Source organism: Chenopodium quinoa, unplaced genomic scaffold, assembly GCF_001683475.1.
Source record: "Chenopodium quinoa cultivar QQ74 unplaced genomic scaffold, ASM168347v1, whole genome shotgun sequence".
Lineage (NCBI taxonomy): Eukaryota > Viridiplantae > Streptophyta > Magnoliopsida > Caryophyllales > Amaranthaceae > Chenopodium > Chenopodium quinoa.
The window spans coordinates 3,165,777-3,183,722 of NW_018744662.1; the positions used below are offsets into that span (position 1 = coordinate 3,165,777).

General features: G+C 34.0%; 2 protein-coding genes and 1 non-coding gene across 3 annotated transcripts; 2 read left to right on the forward strand and 1 right to left on the reverse strand.

The window, feature by feature from the left end:
• Positions 1 to 67: 67 nt before the first annotated feature.
• On the reverse strand, positions 68 to 7,158 carry LOC110702076 (photosystem II stability/assembly factor HCF136, chloroplastic-like). The gene is made up of 9 exons (XM_021879723.1): positions 6,743 to 7,158; positions 5,316 to 5,551; positions 4,712 to 4,842; positions 4,039 to 4,171; positions 3,536 to 3,658; positions 2,978 to 3,052; positions 1,168 to 1,283; positions 724 to 807; positions 68 to 389 (listed from the first exon to the last, which is right to left on the reverse strand). The coding sequence occupies exons 1-8, from the start codon at positions 7,038 to 7,040 to the stop codon at positions 741 to 743; spliced, it is 1,179 nt and encodes a 392-aa protein (XP_021735415.1). The 5' UTR covers positions 7,041 to 7,158; the 3' UTR covers positions 68 to 389; positions 724 to 740.
• Positions 7,159 to 7,230: 72 nt separating this feature from the next.
• TRNAA-AGC lies at positions 7,231 to 7,303 on the forward strand. The gene has a single exon. It is a non-coding gene; the product is annotated as a tRNA-Ala (tRNA).
• A 4,250-nt stretch (positions 7,304 to 11,553) lies between these two features.
• LOC110702077 lies at positions 11,554 to 17,439 on the forward strand. The gene is made up of 3 exons (XM_021879724.1): positions 11,554 to 12,615; positions 13,248 to 13,378; positions 16,284 to 17,439. The coding sequence occupies exons 1-3, from the start codon at positions 12,307 to 12,309 to the stop codon at positions 17,041 to 17,043; spliced, it is 1,200 nt and encodes a 399-aa protein (XP_021735416.1). The 5' UTR covers positions 11,554 to 12,306; the 3' UTR covers positions 17,044 to 17,439.
• Positions 17,440 to 17,946: the final 507 nt, after the last annotated feature.

The window sequence follows — 17,946 nt, forward strand, 5'->3', positions numbered from 1 at the left end:
TCAGAAATTGGCCGAAAAAAGGAGATAGGAAAACTAAATGTACAAAATAATTATGACTAAAAATCGATGCCATTAAAAGATGAACCAAATTTCGGCTCAAGTTACAGATATATCCTTGAAGACAGAGAATTTACAGAATCAGTTCATGCTAATCAACCCAATTAGTCACGGTATTTCTCGGAGGAAAAGTGATTGTTGCTTTTCAACAAGACTGGTATACAATAGCTCGGTACAAAAACTAATATAAAAAAAAAAGATCCTGTTGTAATTACAATATCATATATCGACAATGAAAGAATCACCTCAGCTTTCCTTGGATACTCGTACAAGGAAAATTGTAAGGATACTCATACAACAGATACAAAACTTGACCGCGATCAATGAGGAACCTGCATGTGGTTAAATAGACAATGTAGTTAGAGGTAGCTTCATTATACCTAAATTGAAGAACAAGCTCCACCAAACATTTTCCTATATAATAATTTGATAATCATCTATGTATTCTCAGTTAAACAGGGCAAAGATGCGGTACAGGAATACAGCTCCAAAAGTCGTAAAATTATGCTTGGAATCATTTCTAGCGAGACTTCCACTCTTTAAAGGCTGTCCCATAACACAATATATGTTACGTTTTGGATTTGTCAATGATACAGAAGGAAAAAAACATCCAGTTTTCTAGCAAAGTAGAATAGATCTCTAAAACTGAAGTTGTAACTGGCTTACCTGAGTATACATCATCTTTATCCGAGGTATCTAAGCAAAACTCCGTCATTTCCAAGAACAAACCCCGTCTTATCATCAATGAACCTGCAAAGCACGAGGTTACTATTCAATACTGCATGAACCAACTATTTAGGAGTCCTGATACTCATGTATCTGCGGTTTAAAAAATATATATATATATATAGAGAGAGAGAGAGAGAGAGATAAAAGACTTAACTATTGCAATAACATGCAAGTGTTTAAGGGTTAAAGGATAATTATAAATGTGACTGTAAGCATCAGGACGCAGATACAGACGTTTAAAAGCAGTTTACTTCACCTTTCTTAGGAAACTAAAATAAGAGCAAATTCCAAACAAAAGAAATCCATCTTTTGTTTCTTGGATGACCAGAAAAACTGATGTTCATGAATAACTGCAGTAATCATTAAGATGTAAGAGCTTACTTCACAGAATACAGATTTGCAGCGATGTTGTCAGCTGCTTTGTCACGCGTCCAGGTCTTACCACCATTTGTGGATCTCAATAGAATACCACTTCCTCCAGCTGCCCAAGCTTCATCCTACATTTCAGAAGAATTCATAACATTGAGAGTAAGCAACAAAAAGAAGCTCTCAGTGGGACCCTGTAGAGGGCAGACGTAAAAAGGATAAAAATTTGATACTACCCAAGTAGACATCATTTTCTTAAAAAGAGTTATAGTTATCAATAAAGCTGTAAGAAAAATATTATACTACAGAATACATGTTATTTTGATAAGTAAACAATTACGGTCTTATTCTGCTACCACTTTCACTTGCCAGAAAAAAGGGTGCAATCATTTAAGGGCAACTATTGGCAAAGATATCATGGCTCAATGACGTAACTTTAATGATAGGTCTGCAACAACAAAGAATAATCACTACTTTGGAACATGATGAAATTTAATGGCTAATTAGTCTATCAGTGATTCAGAACCCTCATAGAGTCGTTGAGTAAATGTTGATGCTGATTTCAGATTTTAAAACAAATAAATAAATAAATACTTTCTTCGTTTTTTATTAGATGCATCACTTTTTATATATGGACAATTTAGATGCATTACTTTTCCTTTGAGTCAATAATTTCTCTGTTTCTCTCATATCACATGGGCCCCATTAATTTTTTCTCTCTCTTTCTACTCCAAAAATTGCCAAGGAGTCTGCAATTTTCAAAGTGATGCATCTAATAAAAAACGGATGAAGTACATAAATTTAAAACATACTTTCATTCAACTCTCTGTTGCTTCTTTTCTTAAAGTAGCAGCAAGCCGTGGCTATTCTATGAGGAAACAGCATCTCTTCCAGAAAACACCAGTATATGCAGTAAGCCATTGAACAGAATTAACACCCTCTACTCCCCCCACCCCCCACCCCACCCCCCCCCCCCCCTCTCCCCGTCAAGAATGACAACATTAAGGAGAGACTCATCAGAGAAACTTTATTGGTTGCTAAAATTTGTTTATTATGAATCACAACAAAGAAAACAGTTATTAGTGAAAGATCTAATGGTAGCAACCCTTCTTTGTAGGGGAACAATAGCTTAAGTTATAAGAGCTAAATAAGCACTCTTAAGTCTCGAGTAGCAAACCAAGTTGACCACCCAACCATTTACAAAACCATGTTAATATAAAAAGCAAAATGAGAGAAGAACCTCCTCTTGTAATGCACCACCTTGCTAATAGTGTAACACTAACGAAGGAAATGGACAATGTCACCCACATGGATTTGCTCCATTAAAACTAAGTACACCATCAATATCCAAAATAAACCAAATGGGTCCCTGGAGTAGAGACAGGAATAGAAGACAGCCTAGTCACATGACATCTTCACAAGATGTCCCGGTCACCTTAACATAAGGTCTTTAAGGATAAATCTCAAAGCATGCAGCTAAATTAACCATTTCCTACCTTGGTTACGTTTATACAAAGGGCATATGCATAGGTCTTAGCTAGATTTCGCAGTCACTTCATGTTAGATGCAGTCTTGGTGATGCAGATATCCGATATTTATAGTTCAATAGTGTAAACAAATTCACATCAGTTTCACAGTAGAGCATATACAGTGGTACAAATTCACATCAGTTTCACAGTAGAGCATATACAGTGGTTTGCAGTTCAACTACACGCCTGCATTGAACCTCAAATGATTGAAGTTTGAAGCCATTTTATAAGGAGAAAGTAAAAGAAGATATGTGATAGTACATATCCCCATCATAAGATACAAAATCAAAGAATACCTGTGAGCGATATCCAACGTCAAGAATGCCAAAACCACGACTTTGTACAGACACTTCCTCAAAGTCCTCTGACATCTGCAGAATGACACTGGCATTAAACTGAGACTGAAGAAAGCAGCAAAAACCCCAAAGGAGTCCAAATATTTCATGATTGATAGTCTAACTATAAACATATGCAGAATAAAGATGAAATCAGATACATAATACATTCACCATCCAATTCAAAATTATTAAAGCAAAATAATTTTGCTGTACAAAAATTTCAAGTAGATCCTCGACTCCAGCCATCTTTCATTTCTATCTTTTAGTTTCATAATTCATTTATTCTTCACACAGACATAGACATGATTCCAGATTACTTGAGATAAAATCAGAAAGAAAATATAATCTAATGTGAGTATGTAGTGACCCAGAAAGACAAACAGAGAAATGACATTTTCAAAAATTGTCTGAATATATTTAAAGGTTCGAAAACAGGGCTTGACAATGATATACGATGACGCACAACAAGAGAAAGTAATGGAGTTCCATATAAAGGTAAACAATATTAGCACAGACCCCAGATCCCTTGCTTAGATACAGTCCACCACCACGTACAAGCAGCCAAAGACCACCATCGGCTCTCCAACCCATGTTCTGAATTCTTCTTGCAATTGTTCGGTTATGTGGCTGCCAGTAAGCCTGAAAATGATTTTACACTTGGTGATCCAAAAAATATGATATAAGAAAATGTATACAAAAAACAAGATCATATAAAATTGTTAAGAAAATGTATTATCAGATAATAGCAGAGATTAAACTTTTCCTTTAAAAAATCAATAGATGGTTTATGTAAAAATCTTGCTTCCATTTAAAACTTCTTCTCCACACCCCCACACACTCCTCCTTTTCTAAGGTTGTCCTATGAGCATTCCTTATGACGATATATACATGTTCAAGCTGATGTTATTCCATATTCATAAATGGCTTAGAGAAGCAATAAGCTAAGCATGTCATCTTTAATGTGCTGGAAATATAAGTTTTTGCAAGATCTAAAATTGCAGGGCAAAAAAGGATGCTACCTGGCCAGGTTCCCAAGTCAGATAAAAGTTACCACGGCTCGAAACAGCAACATATCGACCATCTGGGGAGCGATTCACAGTATTGAAGGTACCTGTGTAGTAACTTGCACCACTGATACCACTAGAGACTGTTCTGCAAAAGCAACAAAGCTCTATAAGTGGAATGAAAATTGTATTCTTTTTTGTGCAACAAGCATCTTTCAAGTAAAATCATTTGTTAGTTACTATAATGAGATTGTCCACAATTTATAGACTTTTGACTTAATTACCCATATGTTCTCTCCCTAGTCTTTCCCACTTTATTGTCTCATGGCTACCCTGGTTTTCAATGTAACCAAAGCTAGACAACGGGTCGATTAAGAAAAAAAAAAAAAAAAAAAAGGCATTCATATAAGAGAACAAGGATATACTTAAAAAGGAAAGCCATATTGCAACAGTTTCTATCGCATAACAGGAATAATTGTATATTTTGTATAACAGCAAGCTAAAAGCATGAAATGCACATCATTCCAAGTCTAGCTGCCAGTGAAAGAAGTGACATCAAAAGCTGGCTAACGTTCTAAATTAACTTCTAAATTTCTTCTTAATTTAAAGATTACATATAATCATATGTTCTGTCACAAAGGCCTAAATATAAAGGAACTATAAGTGACAAGGTTTCAGAATAATTCACCTGTTAAGAGTAGCTGAAACAGTCTCCTGCACAGCAGCTTTCCAGTTGTAACCCCCATTTGAAGTATTGTAAATTGCTCCCTCATCAGTTACCATCTCAGCACTGTTTTCTCCTGTGGCCTTTATATAAACCTGAAGAGACAAACTGCACTTTAGTAGCTACACAACTGCAAATTAGAAGAAAATTAAATTGATTAAAACAAAACAAAACAAAACAAAACAATCATCTGTAAGTGGTTATTGAACAAGACAGAATATCTGTCTCAATTTTGTGAACCTAATCATTAAGTAGTCCTCAGAAAGCTTTCCTTCAAAATGATAGTCAATAATAACTTCCAAGCAAACAGCAACTTCCCAACTGCTGAGAAGTGAGAGTGGCAAATTTGATGCAGGACGATAAGGACTAGGACTCTAGGAGTCTCTGACAACTACTAACCATAGAAGCACAAGAACCTTAAATAGTTGGAAACATCATATACAACTGAAAGTTCCAAGTTCATCCAAAGACCAATGAAAAAAATTGAGCAACATCACTTCTTGAGCTCTTAATTGTATCTGCTTCTAGCAATACACCAATTTGACCAACCAAGAAAAAAAACGCTTACCATATCACCCGGAAGCTGAGAGCTCAATGGTATCCTTTTCCAGTTTTCCCCAGCATCATTAGTGTACAACAGAATCGCGGGCTTACCAACTATCCAACCTTCTTTCCCTCTGAAGCTTATGGAGTTGAATCTATAATTAAAATCCTCTTCTTCAGCTGATGCTATCTCACGCGGGACCCAAGTCTGTCCTGCATCCTTTGTCTCCAAAATAGTTTGCCTTGTCCCTAACAGAAACCCTGCAAGCCAAAACATTCCTTCAGCCTTTTGTACAAGACTTCTTTTTATACATAAGAGAATCAGCCTTAGAAAGCACCACAAATTACTTAAGAATTAAGATTATGACTTTGTAGTTCCTCAAAGTAAAAGAGCTTCAGTTAAACTTTGTTAGGGAAAAGTAATGAATTTACTTCCTCCGTTTCAAAATAATTACTAATTGATTGACCAGCCATCCTTCCGTCCTTACTCTCTTGAGTAAGCAAGTCAACTACCTTCACTTTTTATTTCAGCGTCTCCAATGCAATAGTGTGGCCATTAATATCATTTATGTATTATAAATTATTATGACACATGGATAGCAGATGAAGCAATCCTGACTAGCAAAGGTAGTAAGGGCCTTCCGAGGCAATCAAAGGCGACACAAATCATTCAATCATTTTAGAAAAACATGTTGATTATCAAACTGAAGGCAACTATATGAAATGATTCTGTAAATTCAGAAGGAGATTAGAAATGTGGGCCGAATTTCTAATGTATTTGAACGCTATGATGTGTTATGAACATTGTCTTAGAAACAAAACTCTAGCAAGCTCCCACACCTTTGCATAATATCCAACACCAATTTCAGCAACAAAATCAATTTAACATCAAAGCATATTACATTAGTCGATAAAATACAAAATTTTATTACTATACAAAATAAGTACTCTCTAATTCTCAGAATGATTTTTATATCACACCTCCAATTCATTTTTCACAATCACATTAATAGCGCATTTGTTGAATTGTTCAGAGTACTCAAATTCTATCAAAAGCTCATCACATCAACCAAATAAAAAATATATATATATCACAAAGTGACAAAACACAATTCTGAAAAAATCAGATTATACAAACTCTACTCAAAATGAATTTTCAGCCAAAAAAAAAAAAAAAAAAAAAAAAAAAAAAAAAAAAAAAACAATAATTACAACAAATATTAGAAAATTCAGATTACACAAATTAGACTCAAAATGTGATGAAAAATCAGCCAAAAAAAACAATTATTCAAATGAAAATTAAACCACAAATATTAGAAAATTCAGATTACACAAAATTTACAGAAAAATATTAATTGAAACGAAAATTAAACCAAAAACATTAGAAAAATCAGATGATTCAAAAACTAATTAAAATCAAAATTCAGCAAAATAAAATTAAAAAGCGAGTACCGTGATTAGGATCATCAGGAACAAAGGCGATATCAAGGAGAACAACACCAGGATCAATCGGAAGATAAACTCTCTCCCATTCAGAAAGCACGTCATCGGACTTCGCAGGAAGAGTAGTCAACAACGGCGACATTGACAACGACAACGAAAGCGCAGTAGTATTCGTTAAGAAGACTCTTCGAGGTTGTTGTGGCGGCGGAGTAGAGGAAGAAGCAGCAGCTCTAGGAGGAGAAAAACGACGTTGTTGAGTGAGAGGAGAGAGAGTGAGACGGCTGACGGCGGTGGTTGAAGACGCCATTGTTGCCGGAAAGAGCTTTCTCTCTCCTAATAGTACTGGGATTGTTGTGGTGTTATCTAGTTTTGGTGTTTGTTTCTTATCTTGTTGAATATCAATGATTTCGCGGGGTTATGGAATTGTCTGGATAACGTTGTTTTGAAATGCTATTAAATATCAATATAATGTAATTGTTTGAATCATTTGATCGAAAGGGGATGTAGCTCAGATGGTAGAGCGCTCGCTTAGCATGCGAGAGGTACGGGGATCGATACCCTGCATCTCCATATTTTTTTCGAGTTTGGACACGAGAAATTGTGTTAAGGTCCGGTCTAGTTCAGTTCGATTTTTTATCATCTCTACTTGAATGTAATTTAAATTTGGATCATGCATACTGTCATATTGATATTTATTTAAATTTTTAAGTAATACTGACGAATGAAATATAATTTTTATTCTTTTTTAATGATATTTCAAATTTATGTTGCTTTGTCTAGTGTTAGCCCAATCTCCGTACTGGTATTTGATAGGATTGAATTGGTTGATGATCAAGTCTCAACAAGCTTCAATTATGGCCCTGGTACGGGTAAAAAAGATGTTTTTATTATATGCATTCAAAATTCATGTCAAAACAACAATTGTACTATGAGTTTTGACAATAAGTTTGCTTTTGTAAGGGATCGAGTTAGAGAAGTACATTATTCAGTTAAACATTAAATGGCTAAAAGTTGCAAATCAAGCATAGTAGTAAGGTAAGTCGAACTAGAGAATTTAAAAAGCTTGAGATCGACTCAACTCGAGTTCAAATCAAAGAATACAAACTAAGCTTGAATATCAATAATAAAGTTGAGTATTCAGATAAGTCGAACTTGAGAATTTAAGCTTGTACCAAGATTGAGACTCAACGCTAGTTCGAATCAAAGTATCACAAGCTAAGCTTGAGTATCCCTAAGCCCGTTTTCTATTCAATTCGGTTTGTTTACAACCCTACTTTCATTACAATCAATCATTACAAGTACTATCCAAAAATAAGTTAAAAGTATAGACCTTTTCTTAGTGTCGGCTTTGAAAGTGAACTACATGTGAGCCAATAATAAGAGAATTTGAGTAGTAACGGCGTAACGCCAATAGCCCAAACAAACACCACATAAACCATGTATCATTATTTCTGCTGTCGGTGGACACGGTGGACATACAACTTCTTTGGACTGTAATTATTTTTAAATTAACTTTATTTTATGGACCATGTTCTCATTAATTATACTTTTATTAATTAATTAATACTTTATTCCAATTGAATATTTTAGGGAAATTAAATTAATTGCTGTTGACCTTTGAGTATTACAGTAAGTATATAATGAGACTCTCAAGAATAATGAAAAAAAAATTCTATAAATAAACTCCATTATTGGTTCTACCGACACGTGTGAACTCACTTTTAGTCCACTCAATATTTGTTTAAAGAAAATAAAAAAAAATTTAAGTAGTGATTAAAATCTAGTCCAATCGAATCGTATTCTTCGATCCTTAATCTTTGTTCTTTACATCACTCTATTCTACTCTCACTCTAATATATTTAATATTTTAAGAATAAAAACTTACTACCTAATAATGCATTGTATCATTTGTATGAGTTGTTCAAAAGGGAGTATAGTTAATTTAAGTGAATAATGTATAGTATACTTTATGTGTGATAATTTTACACCCAATTTATTGTATAATCAGACTTACCCAATTAATATGAACAATCATATGTTTGTAGAGTAAGGATCTGTTCACATTTACTGAAATGAGTTGAGCTGAACTGAATTGATTGGAGCTGAACTGAAGTGAGCTGAAATGAATATTTTATGAGAGAGGGAAATTAAGAGCTGAACTGAACTGAACTGAAATTAAGTAAATGTGAACAAGCCCTAAGCCTAAGCTATTTTATAGTACCTCTCCTATTTCAAATAACTATGTTCACTTATTATATAAGTAATATGACACATAGTTTTAGGGAGGGGGAAAATTGCCTATCAATTATTACCTTGACACCAAGTATTGGTCAGACCAGCCTCACCCAAACATTTTTCAGTCCACCTTAACTCTTCCGCAAACACTGTCTCATCTTCTTTCTCATTTTCTCTCTCCTCTTTTTATTTTTAGCACACTTGATAATCAAACCTTAACAATAGTGAGATTGGTAACGTCAACAGCAAGAAACTCGTCGAGATCAAAGATGTCATCCATATATAGAGGAAAGGAGAGACAGTTTAAGAGAATTGAAGAGGATGGAGGAGAGATAGAATAAATAAAGATTGTTGATTATATTTGTCCATGATTTATGCTTGAATTGGCTTGATAATTGCTTGAGATTTTTGGATTTTTCGAAAAATGCCAAAAATAAATATTGATTTGGGGCTTTCTTGTGTTGTGTATAATTATTGATATTAATTGTCCCGTGTGGTTTGTATGTTGAATTGTGAGCGTTTTGATAACATTGCATGTATTTTGGTTGAGAAATGAGCATGTTATGTTATACCTATGAGCTTAGTACGGGACCTTCAATGGTGGTTCCGCCATTGTTGACCTTTTAGTTATTTTTATAAAGTAAATTATATTGTGTAGATTATATCATCTATAATAAGTTAGATGATATCATTTATAAGTTGGATGATATCATCCATTGTGTGTAGATGATGTCCCATATTAGTTCCATGATATCCTCTATTATATAGGTTTCATGATATTATCTATAGGCTGAATGATATCCTCTATTGGTTCTATGATATCATTTATAAGCTAGATGATATCATCCATTGCCTAGATGATATCATGTATACGCTTGATGATATATATCCTCTAATGATTATATGATATCATTTGTAGGCTGGATAATATCCTCTATTAGTTTGTTGGATGATATCATCTACCAACAAGAATTGTTGTTTCAAGGCTTGACTCACCAAACTATTAGTGAGTCAAGTCTCACGCAATACCTTCACTTATTTTAAAATTTAATTCATTGTAACAGAAACTGTTATTTTAGTAAAAAGGTAGATGTGCATGATCGAAGATAATGAGATAATTTTCAATAAATAAAAAAGTGTGCATCCCTAAATTTTATCTCAAATCAAAAATTACTTTTTTTAGATCTTCATGTGTTAATTTTTTTTATGATGCTCTTCTTTTACCCTAATGACAATTGACAATCAAACCAGTCTTATACTTCATCCGTTTCTTTTTAGTTGCAACGCTTTTCTATTTTGAAAATTGTTAATTACTCGCAACACTTTCGATTTTTGACATTTCTTTGTCTTTATCCCAAAGTTGCGAGTAATTTGGCCCGGAGGTAGTATAAGTTTTGCAATTAAAAAAAAAAGAAAAAAAAAAGTGGAGAAAGTATAACAAATAAGTAAAATTTGCCAAAATCAAGGATTTGCATAGACATTGTTTGGTAAAAACAAAGAATGTACTATGTTACGGAGTATTTAAATTATTACATATAAATAATTATAATATTTCTTTTAAATATCTCATTTACATTATTATAGTTTTTTTTTTTTTTTTTTAATAATCAAGAATATAGGCTATTAACCTATACTCTTTGTTTTTAAAAAAAGTCATGCTCAATAAATGACTATAATACAACCAACAATAGGTAAGGATAATCATCAATATTCAATACGATACCTAAAAAAAGGTTGAAGAAATGATGAGAAAGATACCAATGATTTAAGGGGAGGTATAGATAGATAATAAAATAATAATGATTTTAGGGAAGCCATGAATGATGTAGCTTTTATACATTTTTTTTTTTTGAAGAATTTTATACAATTTGTTTTTGTATACAAGTAGCTATTTTTCCTTAATTAATAATTTAGTATTTTCATTTTTTTTTGATGTGTTTTGATGAATCAAATCGAAACTTGATTGCTTCATTAAATTAAACTTGTCATTAATTATTAAAATATTGATGTTTATGAAGAGGTTAAAAATATTTACATTTGTAACAATTGTAATTTGTAAGGACCACATTTCTAATAAGTTAGAATATATAGAGTGTAAGATTAGTTTGAATAAGTTCAACAAAATATACTTTGGACAAATTAAGTTTTGTTGCATTGAATTTTAGTTCAAACATAGTCACATCTCACATGTTCTTCTAAACTGAAAAAAAGTTTAGATTAATAAACTTAGATATATGATACAAGTATGTTATAACAACTTAAAATAAGTCGGATATTGTCTTCGTCCCACTAAAATTGCTTTAATTTTTTTTTTTTTTGGTTATTCCATAGAGTTACTCCATACCTTTTTTGGAATTAGATAAAGATAAACATAAACGCTTGATAAAAAGACAAAGTTAAAGCCATGAGTGTTAAACTAAACCAAGTTTCAAAAGTTTTTTTTTTCCACCCATAGGACAATTTTAAGCCTTATTCGATTTTGACATTTTAAAATCAAGTTCTATAAGAAAAGATTAGATTGCTAAAACGCAAACTTATAAAACAAAGAGACTATAAACCTATAGCGTATTAGCATTGGATAAGTAAAATAACGAAGCAAAGAGATAAAAAGCCATTGTTTGTTTTTCTAGTTTATTGTTAAAACAAACTAATTAGAGCAATTAGAAAGCAATAATTTACGGATGAATTAAAGCTTTAAAGTAGAAAAAGAAAAGGAAAGTCCAACCACAAAATACTGATAACTCAGTATTTCTACTCTTCTTAAGAAAATTCCAGTATAAAAGCATTTGTTTTTTTTTCGTTAAGACTTAGAATTCCACTCACAAAAAATAAAAATGTTAAAAAAAAATTAAAAACAAATTCATTTTCTCTCTCCTCCAGATCTACACTTTCTCTCTCCTCAATTACCCTTCTTTTTCGCTCTACCTATCCCCAAAAAAATCCGTAACTTTTTTCTGTAATTTGTGTGAATTCGTCTTCATTCGTCGGTGTAAATTGGGGGAATTTCTTCAATATTAGGGTTTCATTTGATTCTTCATCGTAATATTATCACTTTGATTTTGATTCTGGTTAATTAATTATTTCATCGATTTCTGATTTTCACACTCTCATACAAAATCCTACTCCGATCCACATAATTTTTGCTGATTGATTTTCCTGCTAAGAAGAACATTTTCAATCAATTCAATTCAATTGATTTGATTCCACGAACTCAATTTTTGTTTTCGATTTGAGTGATTAGAAATGAAAAATCGGATTGTGAATTTGATGATTCGGTGAAAATTGGAGAAGGAAAGGCGTTTTGGATCCGCCCTCAGGGTGGAGGAGAGAGAAAAGTGATGGACTTTGGTCGTAGGAGAGAGAATGGAAATGGTAACGGTTATGGCGGTGGAAGCTTTAGCAACGGCAACAGCTATGGAAACGGCAACTGTAATGGTAATGGAAATGGTTTGATGTTCGATCGTTTTGGTTTTGAGGAGAGAGAATGTGGTGATGGACCAATTATAGCTGATTCTTTCAAGGTTTCTTCATCATCAACGAATTCATCTTCGCCATCTTCGTCTTCGTCTTCGCCGTCGCGTTACATCGAGCATTATGTTACAAAGTTGGATACTCTTGCTGGAGTTGCCATTAGATATGGTGTTGAGGTACTGAATATTCTTTCAATTAATATTTGGAAATGTTTTTTTTTTTTTTTTTTTTTTTTTTTTTTTTTTTTTTTTTTTTTTAATTTTGAATTTGAGTATGTTATTTTGATTTGAGCTTTGTAATTTGTGTGATGTATGAGGGAAAAAATTTATTTATTGCGATTTTCGGATTGATAGAACATTTGGGCTAAAACATTAGGTTATGGAAAGTGATAATGTTAGATGTTGTAAGGGTAGTTTGGTTTGATTGATTGGTGTTAAGAGATTATGAAGTTGAAATGAATGTGTTGTTCTTAGTGATGTTAAGAGATTGTCTTGCTCAAAGAAAGTGTAGGGAATTAATTTTATGGATGTGAGGTTAATAAAATAATTACTATGGATCTTCGAGACTCTGATACCGTTGTTTTATGGCAATGGACTAGGTTTTGCTATGTTTTGAAAAATATTTGAGATGTTTGCTGGAGAAATTTCGTGTTAGCTACTTATTTGTGTGATGGATTCACTGTATCTGTATGCTGAATTAACTGTGTGATGAGGTTTCAGTGGTTGGATTTGGATTTTTCTATGGAGATGATGAGTTGTTTGGTTAATCTTTATATTCCGTGCGGTAACACAGCTCTTCATTTGTTTAGGTTGCAGACATCAAGAAGTTAAATGGCTTGGTGACGGATCTACAAATGTTTGCCCTCAAGACGCTTTATATCCCACTTCCTGGAAGACACCCTCCTTCTCCTTGCTTATCAAATGGTCACAGCACTGCAGGGTAATTTACCTTGCTTTCTTCTCAAAATACTTATATGTTAAGCATAAGTATCATACTATCTTTCTACACCTTGGTCTTTGCATTTTTGAACAATCTCATTAAGGTTTCTTGTGCTTTTAGATAGTCTTATGTCATCTAGCACTCAACTAGTATGATCCGCAGCAGTGAGTTAATTTATCTCCTGATTGTTTCATCTTTGAATTTGGGGAGTACACTTATGCCATAGGTTTAGGTGGGGGCAGAATTGTTTCATAGTTATATGATTAACTTTTGTTGCATATACAGAAACAACGACGACAATTGCAGGAACAAAACTAAAATAGTTATGGAGTCGAGTTTTTTTTTAATCAGATTGAGGACTAATTGATTCTAATAAAAGGGAGGAACTTCAGAAGTTCGGAGTTTCAAAACACGTGCAACTACCCCAATGTGTATTGTTTGGAGGCTGAGAATGACCATTGATACCCTTCATTGTTGTTTTTATGATAATTTCTTCCCTTATCACAACCTATTTCTACAGTCATATCTCCCACCTTCGTATCCCTTCTTAGTCACTTCTTTTTCTTCACGGCCTCACTTAACACTTGTAATTACCACTTATCTTTACCTCTACCACTGTCACACCGTGTCCTCATCTTGTGTCCTTTGCCAAAACCACTTCTTGTTTTATCATGTCTTGATTGTTTTGGTTGTTTGGGCTGAGGCTTCCATGTGTCAGAATGAACTAGTCGCACATTGTTTTGATCAATGGTTAGTACCTTATTGTGAGAGACCAGAACATTGGAGCTCACCCGTGTAATTTCACTTGTTGGGGTGTTTTGAGGTGGGGGGGGGGTAATTTGGAAGTTATTAGTGGCAGTTGAATAGTGATGAGTGAAATTATTGTGATATTAAGATTGTGTAGTTAAATTCTTTCATCTCAATTTTTCCCCCTGTTAGTTACTACTGTAGGAAATTCAAGGCTCAAGGAGTTGTGAGAATTCAATAGAATTAATTGTGGTTATCCTATCAAGTATTGTTGGGCAATGTGGAGCTGAATCAGCTTCATAGATGAATACTTAGTGGTTCAAGCTGGAGATGTTTACGATATTGACAATTAGGCTAGTATCAGTTTGCTTATACTATCCCAGGAGTTTGGGGCTGGAGGCTTTAGCTTTTGGGAACTCAACTATGCAGTATATGTCTGTGAAATAGAACCTTTTCCTTAGAAGTTGTCAAGATGTATTAAACTATCACAATTTATACCTGGTTGTCAGTTGTTTTACGCGTTACACAACTTGCACCTATTAGGTTGCAAAGATTCTATTTCTTTAGTGTGCTACATTGATAATAGACCAATGTTGGGACATACTTGGAAAAGTTGGAATACACAACTGACGTGTTTACCTTGTTTTGTTAGCTCTATTTTTTCAACATAAATGTCCCCAATAGCCCAAATTGAGCCAAGAGATTTTTTTGTACATTGTTCTTTTAAGTTGGCACATTAAAAATAGGTTCTCAATATATAAGGAGGAGAGAGAAGGTAAATTCAAGTGGGTAAAGTAAGAATAATTAGAAATGTAAAGCAAGGAGATTAGAAAGAAGACAAAATCAAGTGGGTAAAGCATGGGTATAAATGGAGATGTAAAGGTTATCAATTAAGTACATTTCTCAACTAAAAAGAAACTCCTCAAAAGGGAATGCTTGTTAACTTAAAAGAAACAAAAATAGTATGTTTAGTGGCATTTTTACTGTAGTGGTGTTGTTCATAGCAAATTGCAGCTGCCAATATGGTTATGCAATGGCTCATATTGGTAACTTTACTTGTGATCTTAAAGGGCCCATCTCATAACATATGGTGATAATTACATTGCAAATTGGATGTAGAATTTTACACTTGGATCTTGGCATAGATCGGGTGCAATTCAATTTCATTCTCTTACCTTTTTAGAATGTAAATTTTAAGCAGCTCTAATTAGGAAATTAAAAGTTTTATATTTATGATGTTGTTTTGTCATTTTGGCAACTGATGTTATTTGAGACAATATAGTTTCTCTTGAGATGCTAACGTTTCATATGAAGAATTACATGATATAATAGATGGCCTGGAAGTATATGTATTCTGGTGTGCTTTCACTCATTTCTTCTTTTTGTGATGCTGGTCTGGTGAGAGGAGTCTTGGGCATGGAGCTTTATGTGAAAATTGGTAAACCAACAATATTGTACATTGTATTAGACATGCTTCTCTATTTGACTGTGGACATGATTTTTTAGCTCAGCAAGTACCTACTTAGTACTTACTACATCTTCTCATTGGTTGACTTAAAGGAAAACATTATCAGGGACTTGGTAGTCGGGTCTTTTTCTAACCTCAATACCTCCAATCTTCGTTCCATGGAGGAGGATAATGTGCTGAAATTTCCCTAGGCTTGGAACAACATAAACCTTCAGTTTGAAATAAATGTATATAACTTCCAATGCTTGTTCCATGGAGGAGATATATGTGCTGAAATATTTCCAAGGCTTGTTGCTTTATTGGAACAACATAGAGCCTTCAGCTTGAAATAAATGTAAATAACTGGCACGTCAACGACAACCCCTTTATAAGGCTTACTTGAATTCTCCCTGACACCGAACTTTCACTTGTGTTGAGGTTACTTGTTCAGCCCATGCAAGTGCACTATCATGTATCTAATATCGCTTCTAGGCCTTCTCCTCTGATCTGCCCTTGGTGAACACCAGACTCATAAGAAATCATAAAACTTGTAATCTAGAAAATTGTCAATTTTAGGTTTGCTATGATATGCCTGTTCCTTGATTATTAATATTGTATCTCTTTGGTCCATGAATGTTCTTTGTTGCATTTTGCCATGGAGACCTAGTCGTTCACAAATAACAGAGCTTTCATTCTTGAACCTTGTTACAGACCTAGCAGCTCTGAGCAGACTCCATCCCGTCGTGTGCGCCCTGATGTCCTTGAATCATTTCAAACTTTGAGAATAACTCCAGAATATAAGGTGTCTCCTGCCATGAGTTCTTTGCGAGGCTACTATGGGCTTAATGAACAGAAAAACTCTTCAGATGGCTTTGAAATGGCACTTTACAGCAAAGGAAGTACCAGTTACGGTGAAGATGAGAGATCTTTTACATCACCATCACTGATGAACCCACCTCTTAGTCAGCATAGGAGATCTAGAAGTGTGGCTAATGGCTTTAAGACAGAGGAGGATGATCTGTCTAATGATATGGACAATGCAGCTAAATGGATTGATAACCTAAACAAGAGGCGCCAGAAATCAGATGCTGATTTTGCTCGCACTCCTGGAAAATTATTGAAGGAAGAGAATGGAAGTGGTGGTTGGTTTTCTGCAATCACAGGGAAAGGATTAGCTTTGAGAACAAAAGCAGCAAGTAGAACCAGTTTGGCTTCTGAAGCCGAAGCAGGAGGATCAAATGGATTTCTCTTCAGTTTGGGAGATTCTAATGCAGCTGAAAGTTCATCTGGAGTAAGGAAATCCTCTAGCACACCAAGTTTCCAAGATCAAGATGGGAGTAGTAGCTCATCTATATGGTCTGCTGCCAAGTGGTCCTTGACGCCAGAACTACAAGCTGCCCTTACAAAACCAATTTTTGATGGTCTACCTAAGCCAATTAGTGGCCGAAAATCTAAAGCAGCCCTTGATTAGATGCTGTCCTCACGTTGCAATTCCAGTTCCTGAGTTGATATAGACTGAACTGTGTTTTCAAGCTCTTTTTGTATCTTGTTCTAGATGGAGAAAAAAGTGCATAAGGTTGCATTAAATTCATTTACAAGAACAGGAAGAGGTAGTAAGGCTAATTAAATTGACAATGCCCTGTGGTGATGGTCGCACAAGATGCAAGCCGAGTACATGAATTTTGTTTACAGTGATATACCTTCAAGGATACAAATGATACATATGAAGCTTATTTTGCCCCCTCATCTCAGGTATTTTTTTAATGAAAGTTTCTGCTACAATTCAGATCACAGAAATTTGTATATGTAAAGTCCTGGATCACCTTTTTATTGGAAATAATCAGGTCGATAGTAAAAAAAAAAAATATTTATTCCATTGTGTTATTTGTTACCTTAGGCAAATGTTGAATCTATAGATCAAGTAGCTGTAGTTTACGTGCTTCGTGTCAGAACAGTAATCCCTGTGGACTAGTTGTTTGTCAAGAGGTGTAATTAGTGAGCCATACTGATGGACAGTGTTTTGGTTTAGTTCAACTAGTCAGGAATGATTTGTTTAAATATATTCTTATTAAAATAAAATCCTTTTTTTTTCCCTGTATTTTTCAGTATGTTCGAGTTTACTTTCATTAAAGTTCACCTAAGCCCTATGTATTTAACCCCCACATTTTCGCCGACAGTAATTTACCTATATCTCTCCCACACTCCTACTGATGTTTCTGATAGACGATTCATGTTCTTGTTTCTCTTGATTACTTAAGGTATCTCCTTGAGACTTGAGAGAGGAGTGGGTTAACCCGCTCTAGATAGGAAAGATATTCGATGAAAAGGATATACAACTGCGTTTTTTTTTTTGCTCTAAAATGGGATTTAGAAA

What these genes read in the sequence shown, in the direction of transcription:
- LOC110702076 (XM_021879723.1), bottom strand. Translation starts at nt 7,040, where the DNA reads ATGGCGTCTTCAACCACCGCCGTCAGCCGTCTCACTCTCTCTCCTCTC. An exon ending in TGACTTGGGAACCTGGCCAG is followed by an intron (nt 3,659 to 4,038) that starts GTAGCATCCTTT and finishes AATCATTTTCAG; the next exon opens with GCTTACTGGCAGCCACATAA. An exon ending in ACGTTGGATATCGCTCACAG is followed by an intron (nt 1,284 to 2,977) that starts GTATTCTTTGAT and finishes TCTGAAATGTAG; the next exon opens with GATGAAGCTTGGGCAGCTGG.
- LOC110702077 (XM_021879724.1), top strand. Translation starts at nt 12,307, where the DNA reads ATGGACTTTGGTCGTAGGAGAGAGAATGGAAATGGTAACGGTTATGGC. An exon ending in CCATTAGATATGGTGTTGAG is followed by an intron (nt 12,616 to 13,247) that starts GTACTGAATATT and finishes TCATTTGTTTAG; the next exon opens with GTTGCAGACATCAAGAAGTT. An exon ending in AATGGTCACAGCACTGCAGG is followed by an intron (nt 13,379 to 16,283) that starts GTAATTTACCTT and finishes ACCTTGTTACAG; the next exon opens with ACCTAGCAGCTCTGAGCAGA.